The sequence below is a fragment of the Pygocentrus nattereri genome, chromosome 30, assembly GCF_015220715.1.
Source record: "Pygocentrus nattereri isolate fPygNat1 chromosome 30, fPygNat1.pri, whole genome shotgun sequence".
Classification (NCBI taxonomy): domain Eukaryota; kingdom Metazoa; phylum Chordata; class Actinopteri; order Characiformes; family Serrasalmidae; genus Pygocentrus; species Pygocentrus nattereri.
Window position 1 is genome coordinate 18,055,972 of NC_051240.1, and position 22,445 is coordinate 18,078,416.

The following is a 22,445-nucleotide window of genomic DNA, read 5'->3' on the forward strand; positions in this document are numbered from 1 at the left end:
TCTCTCGCTCGCTCGCTCTCTCTCTCTCTCGCTCGCTCGCTCTCTTTGTCTCTCTCTCTCTCTCTCGCTCGCTCACTCTCTTTGTCTCTCTCTCTCTCGCTCGCTCGCTCGCTCTCTCTCTCTCTCTCTCTCTCGCTCGCTCGCTCTCTTTGTCTCTCTCTCTCTCTCTCTATCTATCTCTCACCCTCTCTCTCTCTCTCTCTCTCTCTCTCTTGCTCTCTCTCTCTCTCTCGCGCTCTCGCGCTCTCTCTCTGAAGTTAGCACTTGTCCTCAGCACTTCTTCCTCTTGTTTATCCTGCTCTGTTCTCCGCCTGTGTCTGTTTGGCCACAGTTTGCCGAATGTTTGCTGATGCTGTTTTCATTCTCATTGCCACTGTTGCTCTTTTTCAGTTACATTTGTTTTCCTCTGCCGCCCGTCATCACCCTCTACCTGCTTTCCTGCCATGTGCTTTCTAAAGGGACAAAAGCATAAGTTGAGCCCGTAGGTGTAAGACGAAAGCGCTTCATTGTGACTGAACAGGGATTTAGGACGCAGAATAGCTGCAGCTGTTTCACTGCTTGCCAGACACACATTTGCCATATTTAAGTGTTTAAGTTGAATGGCTTTGTCCCAAACCTCTCTCCTTCTTACCTCCTCTCTGAAGTGTGAATGAATAACCGTCACACAGTTATTTGACCTGCGAGATAATGAGGAATGGAGGAAAGGAGACAAGAAAAGGGATTGTTTTGCTGTGCAGGCTGTGTATGTGACCCGGGGCTTATTTCACAGAGCAGGATTTCTCAGTGAACTGGATAACTTGAGCTTAAACTGTTTAATGTCCCTGTCTTCTTATTGGACAGTCTTAAAGGAGCACTCCAGCCACTTTTACCACTTAGGGCCAATCCCAATTCACCCCTCGCCCCTACCTCTTAGCTGTTACCCCTCCATTTTGCGCATTCAGGTCTAGGAGTACGGTGTCCCAATATGTGTTGAGATAGAGGGGGAGGGTGAAGTATTAGGGCTACATGACCCTCCAAACGGAGGTTTTTCAGAGATTCACTCCAAACTCCAGAGTGTTATGAGAATGAAAGAAAAACCAGCAAGACGGCTGAACAGGAGACCAAAGAAACCCACAAATGTGAGAATTTTCTCTGTTAAAATTCACAATAACCACAGTTTTATCTTATTTTTCTTCATAACAAGCTTTAAAAGTTGCTAATAGCATGCTAATGTCTCGGTAGCTACGAACTTTCCTGTTCCACCTTAAATAGTCCAGCAGTTTTGATGCCTCAAGCACCAGAATGCAACTGCTGCTCCATTTAAGGTGGAACGGGAAAATTCAAACAAGAATCTGGAGAATCTCCGACTTCAGCTTCACATCACTGAAGAATTAGGGGGGGTGATAATAAATAACTGCCCCCCTCTTTGAAGGCGTATGATCCCTAAATGTAACTAAAGCCCAGCAGTGAGGAGCTGAACTTTCCCCTCCTCTGCTGTCCCTGCAGACGGGCAGGGTCGCCTGCAGAGCGGCGCTAGTAGCTGATAATGAAGTGATGCTCTTTTTATTTGAGGGTCCCATTTCATAGGTCAAGATTTCAACCACAGTCCCTTGTAACTCAGTTCCAAGGGTTAGGAGACAAAACAAGGGGTAGGGGTAAAAAGAAGAAATGGGATTGGGCCTTAATCTGTGTGCCTCGTCTGTGTCATACGGTCGGTTACCACATACATTCATTTCAAAGTGTTCCCAACTTAGTGAGAAAACATGCTGATTTGAAATTAGAATAGAAGCCAGTGGGCAGATGCTGAAGCGCCTTTCCATGGACTTCTGTTGTGTCTGTTTCACGTCAGTAAGTTTCCTCTTCTACCTTAAGTCATTCTTATTATTGCAGGGAAGTTAATGTCTGTGGTATCCGGCCTTATGCTGCAGATGCTGTCATGAAAAAGACTGAAGGATTCCTTTAAAGAGGGATTCCACCACTTCATTGAGATGTAAACACATTCGGAGTGTTTTGACATGAAATGCTGCATTGTGGAGGAGCTACAGCAAACACGGTCATGTCCAAAAGTTTGGGCACCCCTGGTCATATTGCATGTTTTGTTGATTTTGTAAGTAAAAAAATAAGTAAATGCATCCTCTACGCTACAGAGACGCACGTCTGCACGTTTTAATGCACAAGTAGCGTTTATTTGCTGAATTCCACACACTGGAAAAATAAAAAATCTGAAAATATGGTGTGTGCAAATGTTGTAAGATAATCAGGAGATCAGATGATCCCAGTGCTACAGCAGCAAAGGGAGAGCAAGGCACTCAAGGAAAGAAGTAACAAGATGAGAATTAACAGGCAGAGTAATGAATCTTCTTATTTACTTAACAGGGTTTCAGTTTGTTAGTTACTGTATCGCTGCTGTTAGAAGAAAACCTCGTATCTCCAAAATGGTAGTTTTACAGGAGAAGGAAAAAACCTACTTTACTTTTAATGGACGTCAGTGGAACCAGACTTGTTTCCAAGTCATTTTGGGCTGTTTGTTTTGGCCCATTCATCATGAAATTTACACACAATGTAAAGAACTGAAATGTAAAGGAATTTTCAAATTATGTCCAGAACTGAAAAACGACAAAAATGGAGATACGAGGTTTTGACAGCAACGAAATAGACAATATATACAATATAAACACTAAAGATAAAAAATATAAGAAAAAAAAACTCTATCCTTCTTCTAAACTTAAAAATGAACAACATAAACAATTATAAATATAAAAAAAGCCAAAATATTTACGCTGTATGGATATTTTAACCAAAGTGCACATGGAATATCGATTATCACTGCTGTCAGAACAAAACCTCGTGTGGAAATTTCATGATGAATGGACCCACAGAAACGGCCCAGAGTTACTTGGACATAAAGTCTGGTTCCATCAGCTTGCATTAAAAGTCAGGTATATTTTTCCTTCTCCTGTAAAGTTAACATGTTAGAGATATGAGGTTTTGTTCCAGCCGCAGCGATATACAACATGTGGGAATAGTGATATTGTATTTTAATAATATGTTAAGGCCCATTTTATATTTTATGGGTTATTTTTTCCAACGTGTTAAGCTCAGCAAATAAAAAATTCCATTTTAAAGTTTTTCCTGTAGAGGAGGCTTAACACATTTTCACTATTTTCAACAGAACATGGAGTTTTCAAACTTTTGCAGACGACTGTGTAGCCAGTTTTTTAACCTAGTGTTTACACGGTGTGTAATGTTACTGTATGATGTTTACATCTTAACCATTGAATTATTCTTAAAAAAAAAATCCATAAAATTCCCGTTGAGGGTACCTGGTTAACCGACTGATCCTACTTGGTGAAATACTCCTCTCTGAGTGCTGCACAATGACCTTGATCTCAGTCTGTCAGAGATCTGAGTCTAACACTGTGTGTGAGGGTGTTTTGCTCCTTAGGGTGGGGTGGGGGGGGGGGGGGGGGGGGGGGGCTACGCACTCCACACACTCCCTCCACTCCTCTACATCCTCTGTGCTGCTGATGCTGACTACACAGGGGACTCTGTGCCTTTGTGTTTTGCCACTGGTGTTTAGATCCTGTGGGTCTCTGTGTGTCTGAGGGGCAGTTGTCTGGGACGTCCTGTGTGATGGTGCGCTGTGCTGGTTGCATGCAGGCAGTGGTGCATGCTGGAACTGCACGGCCCTGAGCTTCAGGTCCCTCCCCCCCCCCCCCCCCAATTACACCAACACGCAGGACCTGCTGCCTTCACGGCTTCTGATTTACTCACTGATGAAGCTGAACGTCCGACTTAATTTACCTCTTATTCTCTCTTCTTTCTCTTTCTCCGTGTTGCTGTTTATTTGTTTTTACCCTCTTTGTGAATAAACTTTCCTTTTGTCCTCCCGCCATTCGCTCATAAACCCGCACCATTTCTCTTATTACTCTTCCTGTTCGCTCCCTCTCTCTCCCGTTCCTTCTGTCTTTCTTTCCTTCTTTCTTTCTACTCTTCTGATTCACTGTTCTCTGTTCCTGTCCAACTCTTGTTTGTTTGTTTGTATTCTTTCTCTTTCTTCATTCCTTCCTTTCTTTCTTACTCATTCTTTCCTTATTCCTTCATTACTCTTTCTTTCGTTTCTTTCTTCCTTTCTTTCTTTCTACTCCTCTTATTCACTCTCTGCTCTGTTCCTGTCCCACTCTTCTTTCTTTCTTTCTTTCTTTCTTTCTTTCTCAATTTATTTTCTTCTTCACTCCTAACATTTATTTATTTATTTATTTGTTTTTCCTCTTTATTTCTTCATTTTTCATTATCAATTAACTTTTTTCTTTCATCTCTCCCTGCTTTTATTTGTTTATTTGTTTTTCTTCTTTTCTCCTGTTTTAATTAATTTATTTATTTTCTTCCTTTCTGTCTTTCTTTTATTTGCCTTTTTTCCGTTCATTTATTTACCCGCATCAACCCTTTTTTTAATCTTTAATTTTTAATCTGTATGTGATTTTATTACTCGCCTTCATCAATGTCGATTCCGCCACTGTTGCCACGGTTCATCGTCCTCCCCAAAAATCCCCCTGTCCCCACGTTCCACTCATCCTTCTTTTCATGCTTCGTGGCCCCCTTTGCCCCCCTCTTGCTCCCCTCCCACCCCTCCTGCAGCATTGGGACCAGGGAGGGGGTGACGCAGAAGAATCTGAGCGGTTTGCTGCCGGTGAGAGAATTCAGGCTGGACCCCAGTCTGCTGTACTCACTGCCCCTGCTGGCCCTCAGCCCCAACCTGCTCATCGTCTGGCTCTTCCTCAGCCTGGCCTACCTGCTAGCCAAACTCCGCTGCAGCTGAGCCGCCACACTTTCTCTAACTTTCTCACTCTCTGACAAACTGTCTCACTCTTCCTTTCCTCTTTCTGTTTATTCCTTTCTTTGTCCCCTATGCTACTGTTCAAACGTTTGGAATCACCTGGGATAACACAGCAACGGCCTAGCTTCACCTTAGCAGCCACTTGGGATGCCATAGCAACGGCTTAGCAACACCTATTACCTGGGATATCTTAGGAACAGTCTAGCAACACCTTAGCAGCCACCTGGGATACCATAGCAATAGTCTGGAAGCACCTTAGAAGCCACCTGGGATACCATAGCAACGGCCTAGCAACATCTGTCAACTAGGATACCATAACAACAGCCTAGCAACACCTTAGCAGCCACCTGAGATACCATAGCAACAGCCTAGCAACATCTGTCACCTAGGATACCATAACAAACTGCCTAGCAACACCTCAGCAGCCACCTGAGATACAATAGCAATGGCCTAGCATCATCTGTCACCTAGGATACCATACCAACAGCCTAGCAACACCTATTACTTGGGATACTGTAGCAACAGCCTAGCAACACCTTAGCAGCCACCTTGGATACCATAGCCATAGCCTAGTAACACCTATTACATGGGATACCATAGCAACAGCCTAGCAACATCTTAGCAGCCACCTGGGATAAGATAGCAATAGCCTAGCAGCACCTTAGCAGCCACCTGGGATACTATAGCAATGACCTAGCAACACCTGGGATACCATAGCATAGCAACCATAGCATAGCAACACTAGTGTTTGTTGATTAATTTTCCTCTTCTGTTTTGCAATCCTGAAATCCTGAAGTTACCACCCGCCTCCTGCATCCCCGTCTAAGCATATTGAGCCGTCCAGTGAAGCTGCATTATCTGCAGACCTGGTAATAGCCACAAACAATTTGAAGGGAATTTTGCATTTACATAAATAACTAAATAAATGGCTTTAACATCCTTTAATTCTTTGTTTCCAAAAAGACGAAACATTGAATAAAATGTCTTAAAACTGTCTGGGCTATAATATTTTAATCTCCACTATATACGTTGTCTGTAAGTGAAATGCTACATTTTAATATGACGAGCGATTCCAAACCTTTAAACAGTGGCTGAAGCCCCTCTCACACACTTTCTTTCTTCCCCCCTTTTCCCTTTTCCCTTCTCTCTGTGGGTCGGGAGCGTAGAGAGAAGGCAGGTTACTCTGCTCAGTGGCTGCATATCCTCTGTGGCTTCTCCTATAACAGCCAGTCTAAAGGTCTACGTGTCTCTTGCAGTCAGTTTCTCTGCCTTACTTCCTTACTTTGTTACATAACCGAGGTGTGAAATGCAAGATTTGTAAAGTTTGTGAAATACAGTATTACAAACATTTGAACTTATTTTAGCGTTCATCTTAAAGGTATATATTGATATATATATAAAATAGAGTTTAATTTATTAAGTATAAGATATTCACACAAAGTGTAACAATTTAATTTAATTTTTTTTTTATTATTTTCCAGCACATGCTAGAACATGCTGGTTATATATAATACACCATGAAGGTGTCTGTTGTTGTTTTTTCCCCCCTATTATCAGGATTCCTCAGTGTTTTGTGGTCGATTTGAATTTTTATGTCTTCCATGTGTTCCTATTTAAATGCAAAGTTAAAGGCTTTAGCCTGAGCTTGTTTTAACTAGCATCTCATTTGCATCGGAAGCCGGCTGCACCTTTACAGCACTCGTTGTTGTCTTGTCTTCCTACGTTTAGCAGGAAAAAAAACATAATCGATCTGCTTCAACACAAAGCCAGTGCACTTTTACGATGAAGGTTTAGCGCCAGTTAGCGAGAAGAGATTGAATTTGAACATATCGGATTGTACTTTTAGTTCAGACGGAGTCAATTATGCAGTAAATATAGCGACATATTTTTAATATGATTATTTTTCTTAGCAAAAGTATTAAATCACTGAAAGTCTTCACTTTCAGTGATATAGTGAGTTCACAAGGGGGTAAGTTGCAATAGGTGCCATTGGATGGAAGGTACCAGTTGGATCTCCGTATGTTTATTGAGGGCGTGAGCTTAAATGTGTTGCTTTGAACTCAGATTATGCAGGAACAGTAAGGAGAATGTATCTGCTAGTGCCAAATATTAAGCTACTTGTGTCGCTTTCTTTGTGCCATATTATTCAGGTCCCAAAGCTTCAGAGCTCTTCCCTGGGTTTGCCAGCGCAATATCTTCTAATAGCTTGTTATATTTTTTACTATATATTTACTGGACGTTCACTTTAGCATCTGAGAAGAGTATTTATTTACAGATTTAGCAGATCTCCCTTCTTTGTATCGGAAGATTTTTTCCGTATTTTGTATCTGTCTCCATGCGTTTGCGTGCCGCACGTGGTTGGTTGAATGAAGACATGCATTTCACAGGCCTGACTGGTGGAGGTTTGTATGCGCTCCTAACCAGGACTCCAGAGCGTACGATCTGACCCAGTACAGAAATGGACTGTCCTGAAATATCTCCATCTGGTGATCATATTCACTCCATTCGTCCGCGCCTGAGCCAGACGTTCATGGTGAATTTTGTAGTTGAGGTGGTTTTTTTTTCTTTAGTATCTATGTTTTACTGAAAGCTCAGACAGAAGTTTGGAAAAAAAAAAAGGTTGCTGGAAATGATAGAAATGTTTTGCGTCTGATAGGTTGTGTCTTGTGTTCGTTACCCGTAATAATGAGATTAAGGTTTGAGATGATGTTCTGTTACGGCACTGATTAGATATCGTAGGTGGGTGGGGGGGCTTCTCTGTATATTTGGGTGTTCTAGGTCAGGGAATAGACATTGGAGACTTAAAAGTTGGTTCTACTAGGGTGTTGGGCTGGGACGATAAGCAGTTTTGAGAAATATATATAATCAGTAAATATCAACTTTCATAATTTGCGGATACAAATTCTGTATGTCTAACCCTGCGTTCACATCAGCAGTGACTTTTCAGCATTAGTTGCCATGGTTTCACTCACACCAAGCACAAATCAGATGCATTCAGAAATCCTGGTGAGGAATCACTTGTGTGCTTATTTTTATTTAATCCTCATGTCTGTCCAGTGAGTTTGTGAGGAAATCAGTATTTGGTCTTTGCGATTACTGTCTATTTACGGCAAAGGCACCACCGCCGTTATTCCACCTGTAATAGGAGGAATTATCTAGGAACCAAAAACAGAGTGGGCCATTTCAGAGGGGCGGAGGTAATGCGCGTACTGTGCTGCTGGTTTATGAGGAGCCTGGCCACTTCCTATTTCCCCCGTTATATCAAAAACAGGCCTGTCAAACAGCAGAGGGCGCTAGCGAGCGGGTCTTCGATGTATGGGAGTAAATGTAGCTCAGCGGTTAAAAACAAAGTCAAAATAGTTTCCAGTTGCTCGCCCAGAACGTTTCTTTAATTTTAGAAAGTAGAAGGATGTATTTCACTAAGAAAGCAAAGAAAACTCACCTGTATGTTTCATTTTTTTCTACAGCAAACAGGTTTTGGGTAGCAGAACGCTGGCAGCACTGCTAATAAGTGCTGATTGGTTGGCGAGCGGAGTAGCTCATTGGCTGTCGTTTTAAACTCCTATGAATCTAGTTTAAAAGCTCTTACAAATATAAACTGTTAAAATGTTTTATGCTGTTCTGTGTTCAGGAAATGCTTGTATTCTTTCACATTGAAAATGTTTAAGCATCTATAAACTATGATTTTACTCAAATGCTCCATCTTAACCCATTCATTTTGGACTTATTTGGGAGCGCCCTCTAGTGTTTGAGAAACCCAGAAACTAGCTCAGTTCTCTAGCTCAGTTCTCAATTCCTATATCCTATAGTCGCCCCCTCGTTTCACTCCTTATTTGCATAAAGCTAAACTCGGCCCACTTTGTGTCGCCAGTGTTCGCACTGCCTTCTGTCACAGGAAATCGTCAGAATGACCTCCATCGTTACGCTGCCGGTGTGAATGCAGGGTCAGATTGGACTTTCCACGCCAAGTCCAAAGTGTACAGACCCAAAAAAACCCCCACAAAAGGTCATGTGAACAGATTAATACTAATAAACACTAAGGTTGTATACACACAAAGCACTGCCGCAGAGCTTCAGCTGTTCTGTCTTGTTCTGTCTGTAAACCTTTAGCAGAATGGGCCGTTACTCAGTATTTATTTTTTATTTTTTTATCCCACTCCTATAGTGTTAAATTAAAAAGTGCTTTGGACTTGATGTGAAAGTTTCAGTGTGTTAAATCCGTAAATGCTGTTTAAAAAGTCTTCACGACAACTAAACAAACTGTAATTAAGCATTAATACAATATTAGCATTTTCACCGTGTGTTGTTACTCCAGTGTGACATTTATTTACACATGGCAACTGTACACTTTATGTGTGTAAATGAAGTAACTGAACTGGAGTTTCAGATCACAAATGAGAACAGAACACAAAAAAAACAATAAATACTGCGTCAAATCATTTTCAGGTTAAGTAGTCCCAGCCCGAACACAGTGTAGTGAGTTGTGTGCATAGTCAGATTGTTTTTGTTGAATTTTTAAGAGAAAATAAGTTAAACATCCTTCACCAAGAACACACTTCTGCACATATTAGTGCACAATTACTTACTTGCTTAATTTAACAAACTGGGGGAAAAAAACAAAACGATATATATTTCTATGTTGCGCTGCCGGTAGAAAACCTTGTATCTCCAGTTTTGTCGTTTTCCATTTTTTCCGTTTTTTTGTCAGTTTTTGACATAATTTGAAAAAAACCTGTCGCCCTTTACATTGTTTGTAAATGTAATGATGAATGGACCAAAAGAAATTACATAAAATAGCTTGTAAAAATGTTTGTTTCCATTAACTTACATAAAAAGTAAAGTAGGTTTTTTCCTTCTCCTCTAAAGTTGTCATTTTGAAGATACAAGGTTTTCTTCCAACAGCAGCAGACACCCCCCCCCCCCCCCCCCCCAAATATGTTAAACGACAGAAAAATCAAAATTGTGCACTAAAATTGGCAGAAAATGCATGTTTATTCTCTGTAGAGTATTCGTTAAATTATTTCCATTTAGAAAGTAAGAAAAAATACATAATACGACTGGAGTGTTCAAACGTTTGCATTCGGCTGTGTGCCGACGTGACTTTGTAGTATGGAGAAAACGTTTTTTGGAAATTGTTCTTGATCTAGGTCCATTTTAAGATTTTGGGAGTGGTTTTATATTCCTTGATTTTCTTGGTTATGGCTTGGGGGGGTTGGGTTTAGCTTCCTTACATAAAGAATGTTTACAAGATGTCATTGCTGTCATATCAAAGCATCATAATCGCATTTTTTTCAAATACCATTTGAAAATGCCAACTTTCCTTTACATTAGGTAGACATTTGTGATGAATGGACCACAGCAGGTAAAGTCCAGAATCACTTTGAACAAAAAAATGTCCACCCTCTATAAAGTTATAATGGTGTAACACTTTACTGTAGGGTGCCGTTCATAAGGCTGCATGACACCTACATAAGCTTGCGCTGGCAACATACATAACCCTACATAACTGTTTATAAATGCTTATTCCAGCAGGCTTCATCAGTCAGAAAGGCTGCTTGATGAAAATTGGCAAACGTAACCTTTATAGCGAATGACGTCTAATGGAATTAGTATTTATAAGCATTTATATAGGATTATGTAAGTTGTCTTGACAACCATACGTAGGTGTCATGTAGTCTTATGAACAGCACCCTTCAGTAAAGTGCTACGGTTATAATTTTGCAAAGTTTTGTTAAGACCCTCATGATATATGGAGAGATATATGCAGTGATTTTTCTGTTATTAACTAGTTTATTTAGTCATTTTTGGGAAACTTTAACATATGATATTAGGAGTTTAATGTTAAAGTTCTAATAATAGGACATTTTATGTTTCTTGTAATTTACTACTGAAGACGGGATTTCCTAAACTACCTCTAGATTCACTGAATTGTGAATATGATCCAAAATGAGAGAGGCTGAAAAAACGTTAGTTAGCCCCGCTGTGATGGAGTAATAGAATGAGACTGGGTGTCGCATTAGCTGTTATCAGTGGTGGAGCGTCTCTAACAGAGCTCTACCCTCCCACGCTGTCTCGTGTGTGTGTGTGTGTGTGTGTGTGTGTGTGTGTGTGTGTGTGTGTGTGTGTGTGTGTGTATATCCTGCACGGGTAGAAGGTTCAGCATGTGATAGAGGTAGCACAGTCCAGGCTGAGCTGGAGCTCCCCCTGGTGCTGAAAGTTTTACTAGCACCTTCAGTTCTCTGAGGACATTCAGACTGACCGCTTTCTTTCATGAGGTGTGATTTTTGAGCAGGGTTAATAAGTGGGTTGCATGCAATACCTGAAGAGCTCGCTGTAAGTGAGAGTTCACATTAGGTCTTTCACAAATTGAGAGGTTATGCTTTATATGCATTTTATGGCTCATTTGTTCACATGCAGCCAGTGAGTTTTAGCCATTGACTGAAAAGAGGGATATCTTAATGTTTTATTAGCAGATATTTGGTGTGGTAAGAGTGTTGTATCTTTCATTTTTGTTTTTCTAATGTGAGGGGAAGTATTTATTTATTAATTTATTTACAACCCCATTTCCAAAAAAGTTGGGATGCTGTGCAAAATGTAAGTGAAAACAAAAAGCAATGACGTGCAAATCATTTAAACCCTATATTTAATTGTAAATAGTCAACAAATCAAATGTTGAAACAGAGAAATTTTATTGTTTTTTGAAAAATATATGACCATTTTGAATTTGATGCCAACAACACATTGCAAAAAAGTTGGGACGGGGGCTCATCACCTCTTCTTTTAACAACACTCTGTAAGCATTTGGAAACTGAGGAGACATGGCTGTAGTTTTGAAAGTTAAATGTTTTCCCATTCTTGTTTAACATGGGATTTCAGCTGCTCAACAGTTCGGGGTCTCCTTTGTTGTATTTTCCATTTTATAATGTGCCAAATGGTTTCAGGGTTGACAGGTCTGGACTGCAGGCAGGTCAGTTTAGCACCAGGGCTCTTTTAATACAGAGCAGGGTTCTTGTACTACGTTCAAAATATAGCCTTGCTGAAATAATCAAGGCCTTCTGTGAAAAAGACGTCATCTGGATGGCAGCACATGTTGCCAAAACATGTTTAAATTGTTCAGCAATAATGGAGCCTTCACAGATATGCATGCAACCCATGCCACGCACAATATTGCATTTTGTTTTTAGTTACATTTTTCACAGCGTCCCAACATTTTGGAAATGTTTTATTTATTTCCTTCCTTTTTTCATTGTTTTAACATGGGAGGGTTCTGCAGTAGTTTTGAGCTTTTTAATAGAGATATTTCTTTCCAAAAGTGATCCAAAAGCATAAAGGTTTACCTAGAGTGAACATTGAGTTTATATGCAGTTTTATTTGTCAAGTGTGGTTGATAAATATACTAAGTTGTGCTCCCAGCTCGCTAAAATCTGCCCGAACTGCAGCCTTTGCTGTCGGTAACCCCTTTATTTTCCTGATTTCAGCTTTCCGCTACACCCTGTATTTATCCTCTGAGGACAGATATTGCATTGGCTCATCATGTTCTTTGCACGCTCTGCTTGTTGTGTTGTTGTGTATCTGGTTTGCCTTCTTTTCCTTCACTTATATCAAACAAACGTCTTGTTTTTTGGGTCATCCAGCCCCCATTTTCATCCCCAAACCAATAGCATGTGCAGTCATATCTCCAAGCTGCTTGATTGTCTGTTTTTTTTTCCTCATGATCTCTAAACATGGCCCCTTGTTGTTTTCCCTGTTTGTTTTTCTTTTGCACTTGTTTTCACCCCCACCCCCCCCCCCCCTCCAGTGAGGGATGCCGCCGCGAGAACACTGTGAAGAACGTGGGATGTCGCAAGTATGCCTTCAACTATCTGCAGCTGAAAGCCTTCCCTAAACATTACCGCCCCCCAGACGGAACCTTCGGAAAGGTGGAGTCGTGAGCAGGCAGACCGGCAGGCTTTAGGCTAAACGCAGTAAGCCAGGCTCGAGTGGCTATGTGCACCACAGAAACATCACTGTGTAGCTGCTGTGTACAATATGCTGTAGTCAATCAGGACCTCACTCTGATTGTAGACCTCATACTATGTCTCATGTTTCCAACTAGCCTCTAAGTGAATGCAGATTAACCAATCACACAATCCTAATGGCTTGTAGACATTCCCTGACTGAATGTCACAAACTGGATATTATCTTATATTTGAACATATGTTCACTTCTTCCGTTATGAAGCTCAGCTAATGTACAGTTCCAGTCAAAGGTTTAGACATGTTGCTTAGTTAGAGTTTACTGTCAAGCTAGTTAAAACTGCTATTGTCATTAAACTAGGTAGATCAGCTTGGATCATTTTTTTTATTATTTCTTGCGTGCCGGGAACTGACTTACTGGTCTTATTTCAAAGTTCACGGTTGACTGAATAACATCAGATAGTGGAGCTTTGTTTAACGTAATCTGCTGTGTAATTTATCATATAAAGTTATATCAACTGATATTATCTGAATTTCTAGCTCCTTGCATATTGATATCAGGCCTTACACTTTTTTTCTTCATTGTACACTTTCAGATGTTTGATTTCTTCACTATTATTCTCAATACGGAAATAACTAGTGCCTGACCGGTATATTATAGAGGGTGATTCAAAAAGATTCATCTGATTTTGAAGCACCATAATTTTACAACCGTGAGGCGCCGAGGAACCAATCACAATCCAACTGTAAGAGGGGGTCATAGAGTTTCTGACTGGCTCCCTTCAGTCTGAGAGGAGATGAGACCCCTGAGCAGAACGTTCTGCGTTCTCCACGTCAATAAGAGTGAATCTGTCAGAACTGAGCAGCGGGATTTTCATCAGCAGTGAAGCTCCAACAGCTCAGAGCGTTCGGCGCTGGTTCCACAGCACTGGATGATCTCCGAAATCCCACTGAAAGAGCCGTGAGAGCAGCGACGCCCGACACGCTCAGTCCAGTCAGGGATGAGTTTGACTGTGGTGTTGATGTCGTCCGTCCAGCTGGAGGAGGTTCAGACTGAGACCTTGTAGAACTACATAATAAACTTTATGCTCATTTAAACCGTTTACAGTTCACTGCACTGATCTGTAACAATTTACAAGTGAAATCAATCATATTGAAATAGGAGGAATCTTTTTGAATCACCCTGTGTAATTGGTTCGCCAACAACACACTGATAACTAGCAGACTATTCTCTCATAAGAAAATGAGAGAATAATAAGAGAATGCCTTCAATGGTTGTGCCTAGGGTTGGGCAATATGGCGAAAATATCATATCACAATACTTAAAGACTTTATCCAGTGTTTTGCAAACTGTCCTCCACTAAACCCAGTTAAACAGGACTAATTATGCTCTTTTTTGATGATCCATGTTGGTCAGTTTTCTTAAAATACTGATTGTACCCACAATATTCTCAAAAAAGCATATTGTTTCTGCTAAAACGTTGATATTTTGCCCACCTCTCGTCGTGCCTCTGGTCAACCCAACTCAGTCCCTGAGTTTAATGATATGACAGCAGTGTGGGACGACCTGGTCAATTTGACCACGAAACAAAATCAAAGCTAGAATAACAAGAAATATGCAAATCTGCAAAAATTACAGGTAGCTCCACCTCCAGAGAGAAATATTTAATATTTTTTAAGCCTGTGAGTTTCTGTATGAAAGTGTAAAAAGTGTAACAGTCATATCTGTCAGTAAAACCTCAGCTAAAGCCATTGGAATAAAAATTGACCTATGAAATGATTAAAATAATGAATTGTGTTTAATCACACTGCAAGCAGCTGAGTTTCAGCCTACGCGCTGATAGATGGTCCAAAGGTTTTAACTAGAATAATATATTTTAAAAAACAGTGGCAGTAGGTTTATCAGGTAAATGCTTTATTTACTTGTTGACTTTAACAGCCATAATGAAATTATATCGGCAGATATTGTTGTTTATCAGAATTTGTAGCCCCTTAAAATCAGTAACATATCAGAATCAGCCACAAAATGCTGATAGAGGTCAGACCAAAGAAACAACACAAGGGATCCTTTTCCAACTTAACGAAGCTCCACGTATGCTGAGAGTTTGTAAGTATATATGTGTACATATGTATGTAACTGCAAAGCGTTCATTCAGTCAGGTATGTCCATACTTTTAACTGGTACTGTACTCCACTGTTGCTGTGGGATTATCTGAAAGCTTTAGTCAGTCTGTCCTCAGTCCCTCGCTGCTCCAGTGCTGATTTAGAGAACATGCACGATCCTCTTTTTCCTCTCTGACCCCTCATGTGATGCCGGTATGCTGAGCTTTCTTTTGAGATCTTCTGTTTGCATCATGGAGCTCCATCTACCCCCCCCACCCCCACCCCCACCGACTGCTGACCACAGGCATAATAATTGACATCAGTGTCTTTTTATGCTTTAGTTTTACCAATTCTTCAACATTCCTGCATAGTTAAATGGTTATGATGTAAAGAGATTCATCTTGAGTGGTTTGTGTGAAATACTTGGTTCTAGAGAAACTTGGCAGAATTCAGAATTGGTGGCGATTTATAAACTGCATCTTTAATTGGGCCTGAAGTTTTGGTGCAAACTCAAGTGCAGCCTGAGAATTTTTGAGTCCGGCCCAAAGGAAACCACATTGAGTCCCAAGTCCAAATTATTATCAATAAATACATCTACAGTAGCAATAAAAGCCGTTATTAGATGACTAAATAAAACTAATAAATAAAAAATACATATAATTATATACACATTTAGTTTTATTTAGCCATATATATATATATATATATATATATATATATATATATATATATATATATATATATATATATATATATAAAATGTGTGTATGTATGTATGTATACATACACACACATGTATCTCAGTGGTTTTGAACAACATCCCAAATGTTTTAAGTCTTTATAAACTTTCCTTAATGCTCTATTCTTCACCGTAACTACATACAACATATTCACATGTTGTATAAATAACACTGAAAAAATCATTTTGGCCTGTAACTGTTTTCCTGAATTGATTAGCTGTGTTATTTTTCTTTCAGGGGCCTGGTGGACCCTGTGTTAAATTCAGTGCCTGGCTACAGCAAACAGAGTAAAAATTGTTTTAAGGTAATGAAAATATAAAGGAAGAGTAAAATTAAGGGGAAAAACTAAAGCAGATGGAAACGTAGCGTAAAACCTCAGAACAGCCGGAGGCGGCTGGGAGGGCCCAAATGTGAAATCTGAACCCAAATGATGGAAATTGAGAAATATGTTGTCAGGCTCTTATAAAATCCAGTATTTGTCTTAAATTACTGCTATTTATTGACATACAGATGCATGTAGACTTTTTAACAGCAAATAAAATGTCTACGCTTGAATTATACATCTGTAAAGAAGTCTGAGTTGATGAGCCTTTCTACAATTAATCATTTCACACCAAACCACTCTGAGTGAATCATTGTTTACATTTCAATGATTCAGTTGCATCATTTTAATTCATTTATCCAACCAGAAACATTGTATTTTTTGTTTTATTTGACCAAAATCCACCTCAATATTTAGGATAGCCAATCACCTTTAGACTTTCTGCTTTAACTTGCCTTTATGAAGCTGAAATGGACAGTGAGTGACAGCAAATAATGAGAATTGGGCCTCCTCACTCACTCAACACAGTTTAAAGTTAACACACCGTACATACACGTGTGCATTGACCGTCTGTGAAGTCCAGGACTTTTTCTGCTGCACTGCTCTTTTTTGTGTTGCACTGCCATCTGCTATCCATGTATGTAAATATCATGAATAAGTCGTGTTAGTCAACATAGCAACGCCAATGCACAGCTCACTGTTGTCAAGCACTAGTATTACTGTTATCAGCCTCAGCTGGCGACCATCAGACCGACTGTGAAATGCAATTTCACCGTTGCTGCGTTCATCGAGTTCTTTCACTCGGGAGCCTTGACATGGTTTTAATTCTGATATTTGTAACATTGCTATTGTTTTTCTTTATTTTACGTACAGCGATGTGTTTTCAATGACTGTACTTTATAAAACTGTCATGCATTATTTAAGCCGTTACGCTCACGGTTATTTGGACTGAACTTGATTTGTATTTATTTCTATTTTACGGAACTTGTATCTTTTATTAAGCCCTCTTAGATGTACAATGTCTGTTTAAAACAGAGTTCTGCTGTACAATATGCCGTCATCAATATCTGATGCCATTAAAAAGAGAATTAAACCACTGTTGTCTAGCTGGGTTTTATGTCCCGTCATTGTGTTTGCATATGCATGTGAGTGTGGCAGCGAGTTCAAAGCAAAACTGATGTGTGGATGAAAGACGGTGTGATGTGTGGGCAGTGGAGCGTCACTACACTGTGTTGTTTTTCTGAATCTTTAGAGCGTGGCAGATATGAGACAATAGCAGCTCTGTTTCACAAAGGGGAAGAACCGTTGCCTGTGGGCTGAGTGCCCCTAAAACAATGACCGATGTGCATTTAAACAAACTGCTAGAGTGTCCCGTGTGAATTTAAATGAAGCAGTAGGTTGATCAAAAGACAAGCTAATCATGTGATCTGTGTGAGTACCAGCTGAGTCCATCAGTACTGAATCAAACTGTTTTGTTTACAAACATAGTCAATCTGCCAAGACATGTCTGGTGTCTGAAGTTTACTTCTTTAGCACCGGAGCTGATGCAGCTGATACGTAATGGAAGCCTGGACCTTACTAACTGCACACCACTTGGTTCTACCCGTGTGAAGTTGTTACGTAATGTCAAAGAGGCTTGTGTATTTGGTTTCTTTACTGTACAGCAGGCCTCTGCACAGACATTTCATTTGCACTGCAGCATATTGCAGACACTTTTAACAACAGAGACAGTTAACTGATAATATAAGCTACTTGGTGTTAAGGTAGAGTATATGTGCATTATGTTTGTTCACATCCAAAGTATATGTGCAGAATATGCCAGTATATCGCTGTTGTTGGAACAAAATCTTGTATCTCCAAAATGGTTTAAAACTTTACAGGAAAAGGAAAAAAAACCTGCTTTATTTTCAATGGAAGTCAATGGAACCAGACGTCTTTCCAGGTAATTTGGGGTCATTTATGTTGGTTCATTCATCATGAAATTTACACATAATCTAACCAATCTAACTGACCAGCCACTTCATCATGACCACCTCCTCGTTTCTACACTCACTGTCCGACCACCTCCTCGTTTCTACGCTCATTGTCCACTTCATCAGCTCCACTTACTGTATAGCTGCACTCTGTAGTTCTACAGTTACAGACTGTAGTCCATCTGTTTCTCTGATACTCTGTTACCCTGTTCTTCAGTGGTCAGGAACCCCATGGACCCTCACAGAGCAGGTACTGTTTGGGTGGTGGATCATTCTCAGCACTGCAGTAACACTGACGTGGTGGTGGTGTGTTGTGCTGCTGGACTAAGAATAGTCCAGCAACCAAAAACATCCAGCCAACAGCGTCCTGTGACCACTGATGAAGGACTAGAGGATGACTGACACAAACTGTGCAGCAGCAGATGAGCTGTCGTCTCTGACTTTACATCTACAGGGTGGACTGCCAAGGTAGGAGTGTCTAATAGAGTGGACAGTGAGTGGACAGAGTGTTTAAAAACTCCAGCAGCACTGCTGTGTCTGATCCACTTGTACTAGCACAACACACACTAACACACCACCACCATGTCAGTGTTACTGCAGTGCTGAGAATGATCTAAGAATAGTCCAGCAACCAAAAACATCCAGCCAGCAGTGTCCTGTGGCCACTGATGAAGGACTAGAGGATGACCAACACAAACACATGAGCTATGGTCTCTGACTTTACATCTACAGGGTGGACCAACAAGGTAGGCTTATCTAATAGAGTGGACATTGGCTGCACACACTGTTTAAAAACTCCAGCAGTTAATTTGAATCGTTTTATTTAATAGGAAAATGTTTAAAAAGGAATATCTAAAATTAAATGCAATATTTAATGTATAATTCTTTCTGTGAAGTCAGCTTTGGAGAGTGTAACCAGCTTTGCTTAGACTGTGCAGAAAAAGTTGGCAATGAATTGAAGGTCATTAATGGGTCAGCTGGAGAATTTGGGACAAGAGTGTGAATGATGGTAGTCCATCTTTTCCCTGATACTTTGTTAGCCCCCTTTTACCCTGTTCTTCAGTGGTCAGGACCCCCATGGACCCTCACAGAGAAGCTACCATTTGGGTGGTGGATCATTCTCAGCACTGCAGTAATACTGATATGGTGGTGGTGTGTTAGTGTGTGTTGTGCTGGTCTGAGTGGATCAGACACAGCAGTGCTGCTGGAGTTTTAAACGCTTCAGTGTCACTGTAGGACTGAGATTATCCCACCAACCAGAATATCCAGAAAAGAAAAAAATCTTTTTCCTCTGTTTTACCGTAATCAACATTGCATATACCAAATAAATCTGGCACGCTGTGCAAAATGTAAACAAAAAAAGCAGACAATGATGTGCCAATCATTTAAACCCAAAAATGTATTGAAAGTAGTACAAAGACAACAAGTCAAATGATGCAAACTGAGAAATTTTATTGGTGTTTGTAAATATCTGCCCATTTTGAACTTGATGCCAGCAACACGTTTCGAAAAGTTGATCGCTGTGTTTCATCACCTCTTCTTTTGCCAGCACTCAGTAAGTGTTCAGGAACTGAGGCAACACTGCTGTAGTTTTGAAAGTCAAATGTTTTCCCATTTTTGCATAACGTAAGATTACAGCTGCTCAACATTTCAGGATTTCCTTAGCTGTATTTTTTATTTCATTATGTGCCATGTTTTCAGTGGGTGACTGGACTGCAGGCAGGCCAGTTTAGCATCTCTTTTACAGCAGATCCATGCCTTTGCAATGTGTGCAGAAAGCATGTCAGAATGCACAAGAATGGACAGTTAAAGACTTAAAGACTGATCTGATGTTAGTGTCTGGACCGAGGGCTATCCCCTTCAACCCCAGGCCTCCAACATAATGTCATGAATAAAAAAGAAATCTTTTAATACCAGCTAAACACTCACACTAATAACTGTTTTAAGTCTAAGCTCTCAGAAGACGTCAAATAGGAAAGAGGCTTCAGACGCTGAGTTTGTGGAAGACGGAAAAAGGCTTCTTCTTTATTTCAGCATCAGGTAGCACAGGCTCTCGAGAGACCCCAACAGTTTATACACCATTTATCTGGGGTAGTTTGATATCCCCCCCGCCTTACTTCTAAAAATATGATATTAGCTCATTCTATAATAGGTGCATCTCCTCATCTATCAATCTGACCATCGCATGATGAGCTCACTCATGATGAGTTTTTACCAGCCTGCTTTACCTTTCAAGGTCAAATTTGGTGGATCATTCTCAAGCACTGACGTGGTGGTGGTGTGTTAGTGTGTGTTGTGCTGATCTGAGTGGAGTGGAGTTTTTAAACACCTCTGTGTCACTGCTGGACTGAGAATAGTCCACCAACCAAAAATATCCAGCCACCAGCGTCCTGTGGGCAGCATTCTGTGACCACTGATGAAGGACTAGAGGATGACCAACACAAACTGTGCAGCAGCAGATGAGCTGTCGTTTCTGACTTTACATCTACAGGGTGGACTGCCAAGGTAGGAGTGTCTAATAGAGTGGACAGTGAGTGGACACAGTGTTTAAAAACTCCAGCAGCACTGCTGTGTCTGATCCACTTGTACTAGCACAACACACACTAACACACCACCACCACGTCAGTGTTACTGCAGTGCTGAGAATGACCCACCACCCAAATAGTACCTGCTCTGTGAGGGTCCATGGGGGTGAAGAACAGGGTAAAAGGGGTCTAACAAGTATGCAGAGAAGCAGATGGACTACAGTCTGTAATTGTAGAACTACAGAGTGCACCTATATAGTAAGTGGAGCTGATAAAATGGGATAAAATGGGACAATAAATTGTGTGTGTGTGTGTGTGTATTATATATATATATATATATATATATATATATATATATATATATATATATATATATAATTACACACACACATATAATATCTTTAACTTGCCCCTTTCTTCACTGGGTCAGTAAGTACATACAGGCCGCTCTGTGAGCCAAGGAGCCTTCCAGTGTCTAGAATCTCCTATACAGACAGACTAAGGCTGACCCTTTGTGAGAGAATTAATATTCTCTGTTAGCCAATACTACCTATTTGGTTATTGATTACAATATCTAATCTATTTGACAACTTCCTAAGGGAATATTTATTCAAAATCTCTGTAAGTAGGTTCAGAATTCTGTATGAACAGCATGAATACATGGACCTAACCTGCTTTGTGTCAACAGTCCAGGCTGGTGGAGGTGGTGTAATGGTGTGAGGAATGTTTTCTTTGGCACACTCTGGGTCCATTAATACCAATCAATCATCGCTTGAATGTCACAGACAATTTGACTGCTGAATCCCATCATAGCCACGGTTTACCCATCTTCTTACCGAACTTCCAGCATGATAATGCACCACATCACAAAGCAAAGGTCGCCTCAAACTGGTTTCATGAATATGACGGTGAGTTCAGTGCTCTCCTTTGGCCTTCCCAGTCACCAGATCTGAATCCATCCAACAGAATATTTGCAGCATGAAAGCGCGCCTGAATGCACTCATGTGAACATGGACCAGAATCTCCCAGGAATGTTTCTAACATCTTGTTCTAACAAAGAACTGAGGCTGTTCTAAGCGCAAAGGGAGGCCCTACCCAGTGTCAGTATGTGCCTATTAAAGCGCTCAGTGAATATATATTACTGTTATTCCAATGGGAATCCCCTGTTTTTATTCATTAGAAACTTTAAAGCACTTATTGGGTCCTCACAAGAGAGGGTCCAGTTCCTGGGGTTCTTCTGTGGTGGCAGTCTAAGACAAATAACGTGCAAAACTTCCACCTCAAACCTAAATAAAATAGCCTAGATCTTTTCCATCACTTCAAACTGCCAGAGATAAATGATCTCCCTCACAAACCTCATAACCACAGCGACGTTTACTGGCCATTTATTGGTCTCGTGCCAAGGTCTGAACAGCAACAGGACACTGTTGTAAAATACTGTTGGACAAATAATTAATTATTAATTAATTAAAAGTATTAATCCAACATAAACAAGCATTGGCGAAACTCTGACTGTAGATTTAAAAGCAGTTTGGTGTCTGACTGCCTCTTTAACTTTTAAACCTCTTTAAAAGTTCGTTTTTGTGGCCTTTGCTCTAAAAAGACTGGCGTAGCGTATTTCGCAGGCAGGGGATTCCTGTCATTCACATTAGTGACGGGAGGTTCGATTCAGTTTATTGAACCGAGTCTTTTTGAGTCATCTTCATCCCCATCTCCTCCATACAGTGACATTCGGATCAGCAAGGGAATCTCTTTTGGCTACTTCTGGTCATTCATGGAGGCAAACTCGGAACGCACAAACAAAAAAAAAACACCAAGAGGGAGTACCACCAAAAAGGCTGTTCGAACTGAACCCTGTCGCCTGTAACACGCTGTGTGCACGCTGTAAAATAAGTTCGATTCAGTGTCACTCGGGAATCGGCTCGGACGATTCGTTTAAATGAATCGGTTCAAATGAGCGATCCGCTCACGAGTCAGACTTGGCCAACTCGCACTCACTCATCCAGTGGCG

General features: G+C 40.5%; 1 protein-coding gene across 8 annotated transcripts in view; it reads left to right on the forward strand.

The window, feature by feature from the left end:
- Window positions 1-13,545, forward strand: part of inpp4ab (inositol polyphosphate-4-phosphatase type I Ab) — an 89,681-nt gene extending 76,136 nt beyond the window's left edge. For 4 of the 8 annotated variants that reach the window (XM_037536455.1, XM_017715217.2, XM_017715218.2 and 1 more), the window contains one exon: window positions 4,618-4,798. In XM_037536455.1, coding sequence (XP_037392352.1) covers window positions 4,618-4,798 — 181 coding nt within the window. Of the gene's footprint in view, window positions 1-4,617; window positions 5,119-12,614 lie in introns of those variants that run through there. The other 4 variants (XM_037536457.1, XM_017715215.2, XM_017715219.2 and 1 more) reach the window with 4 other exon arrangements.
- Window positions 13,546-22,445: the final 8,900 nt, after the last annotated feature.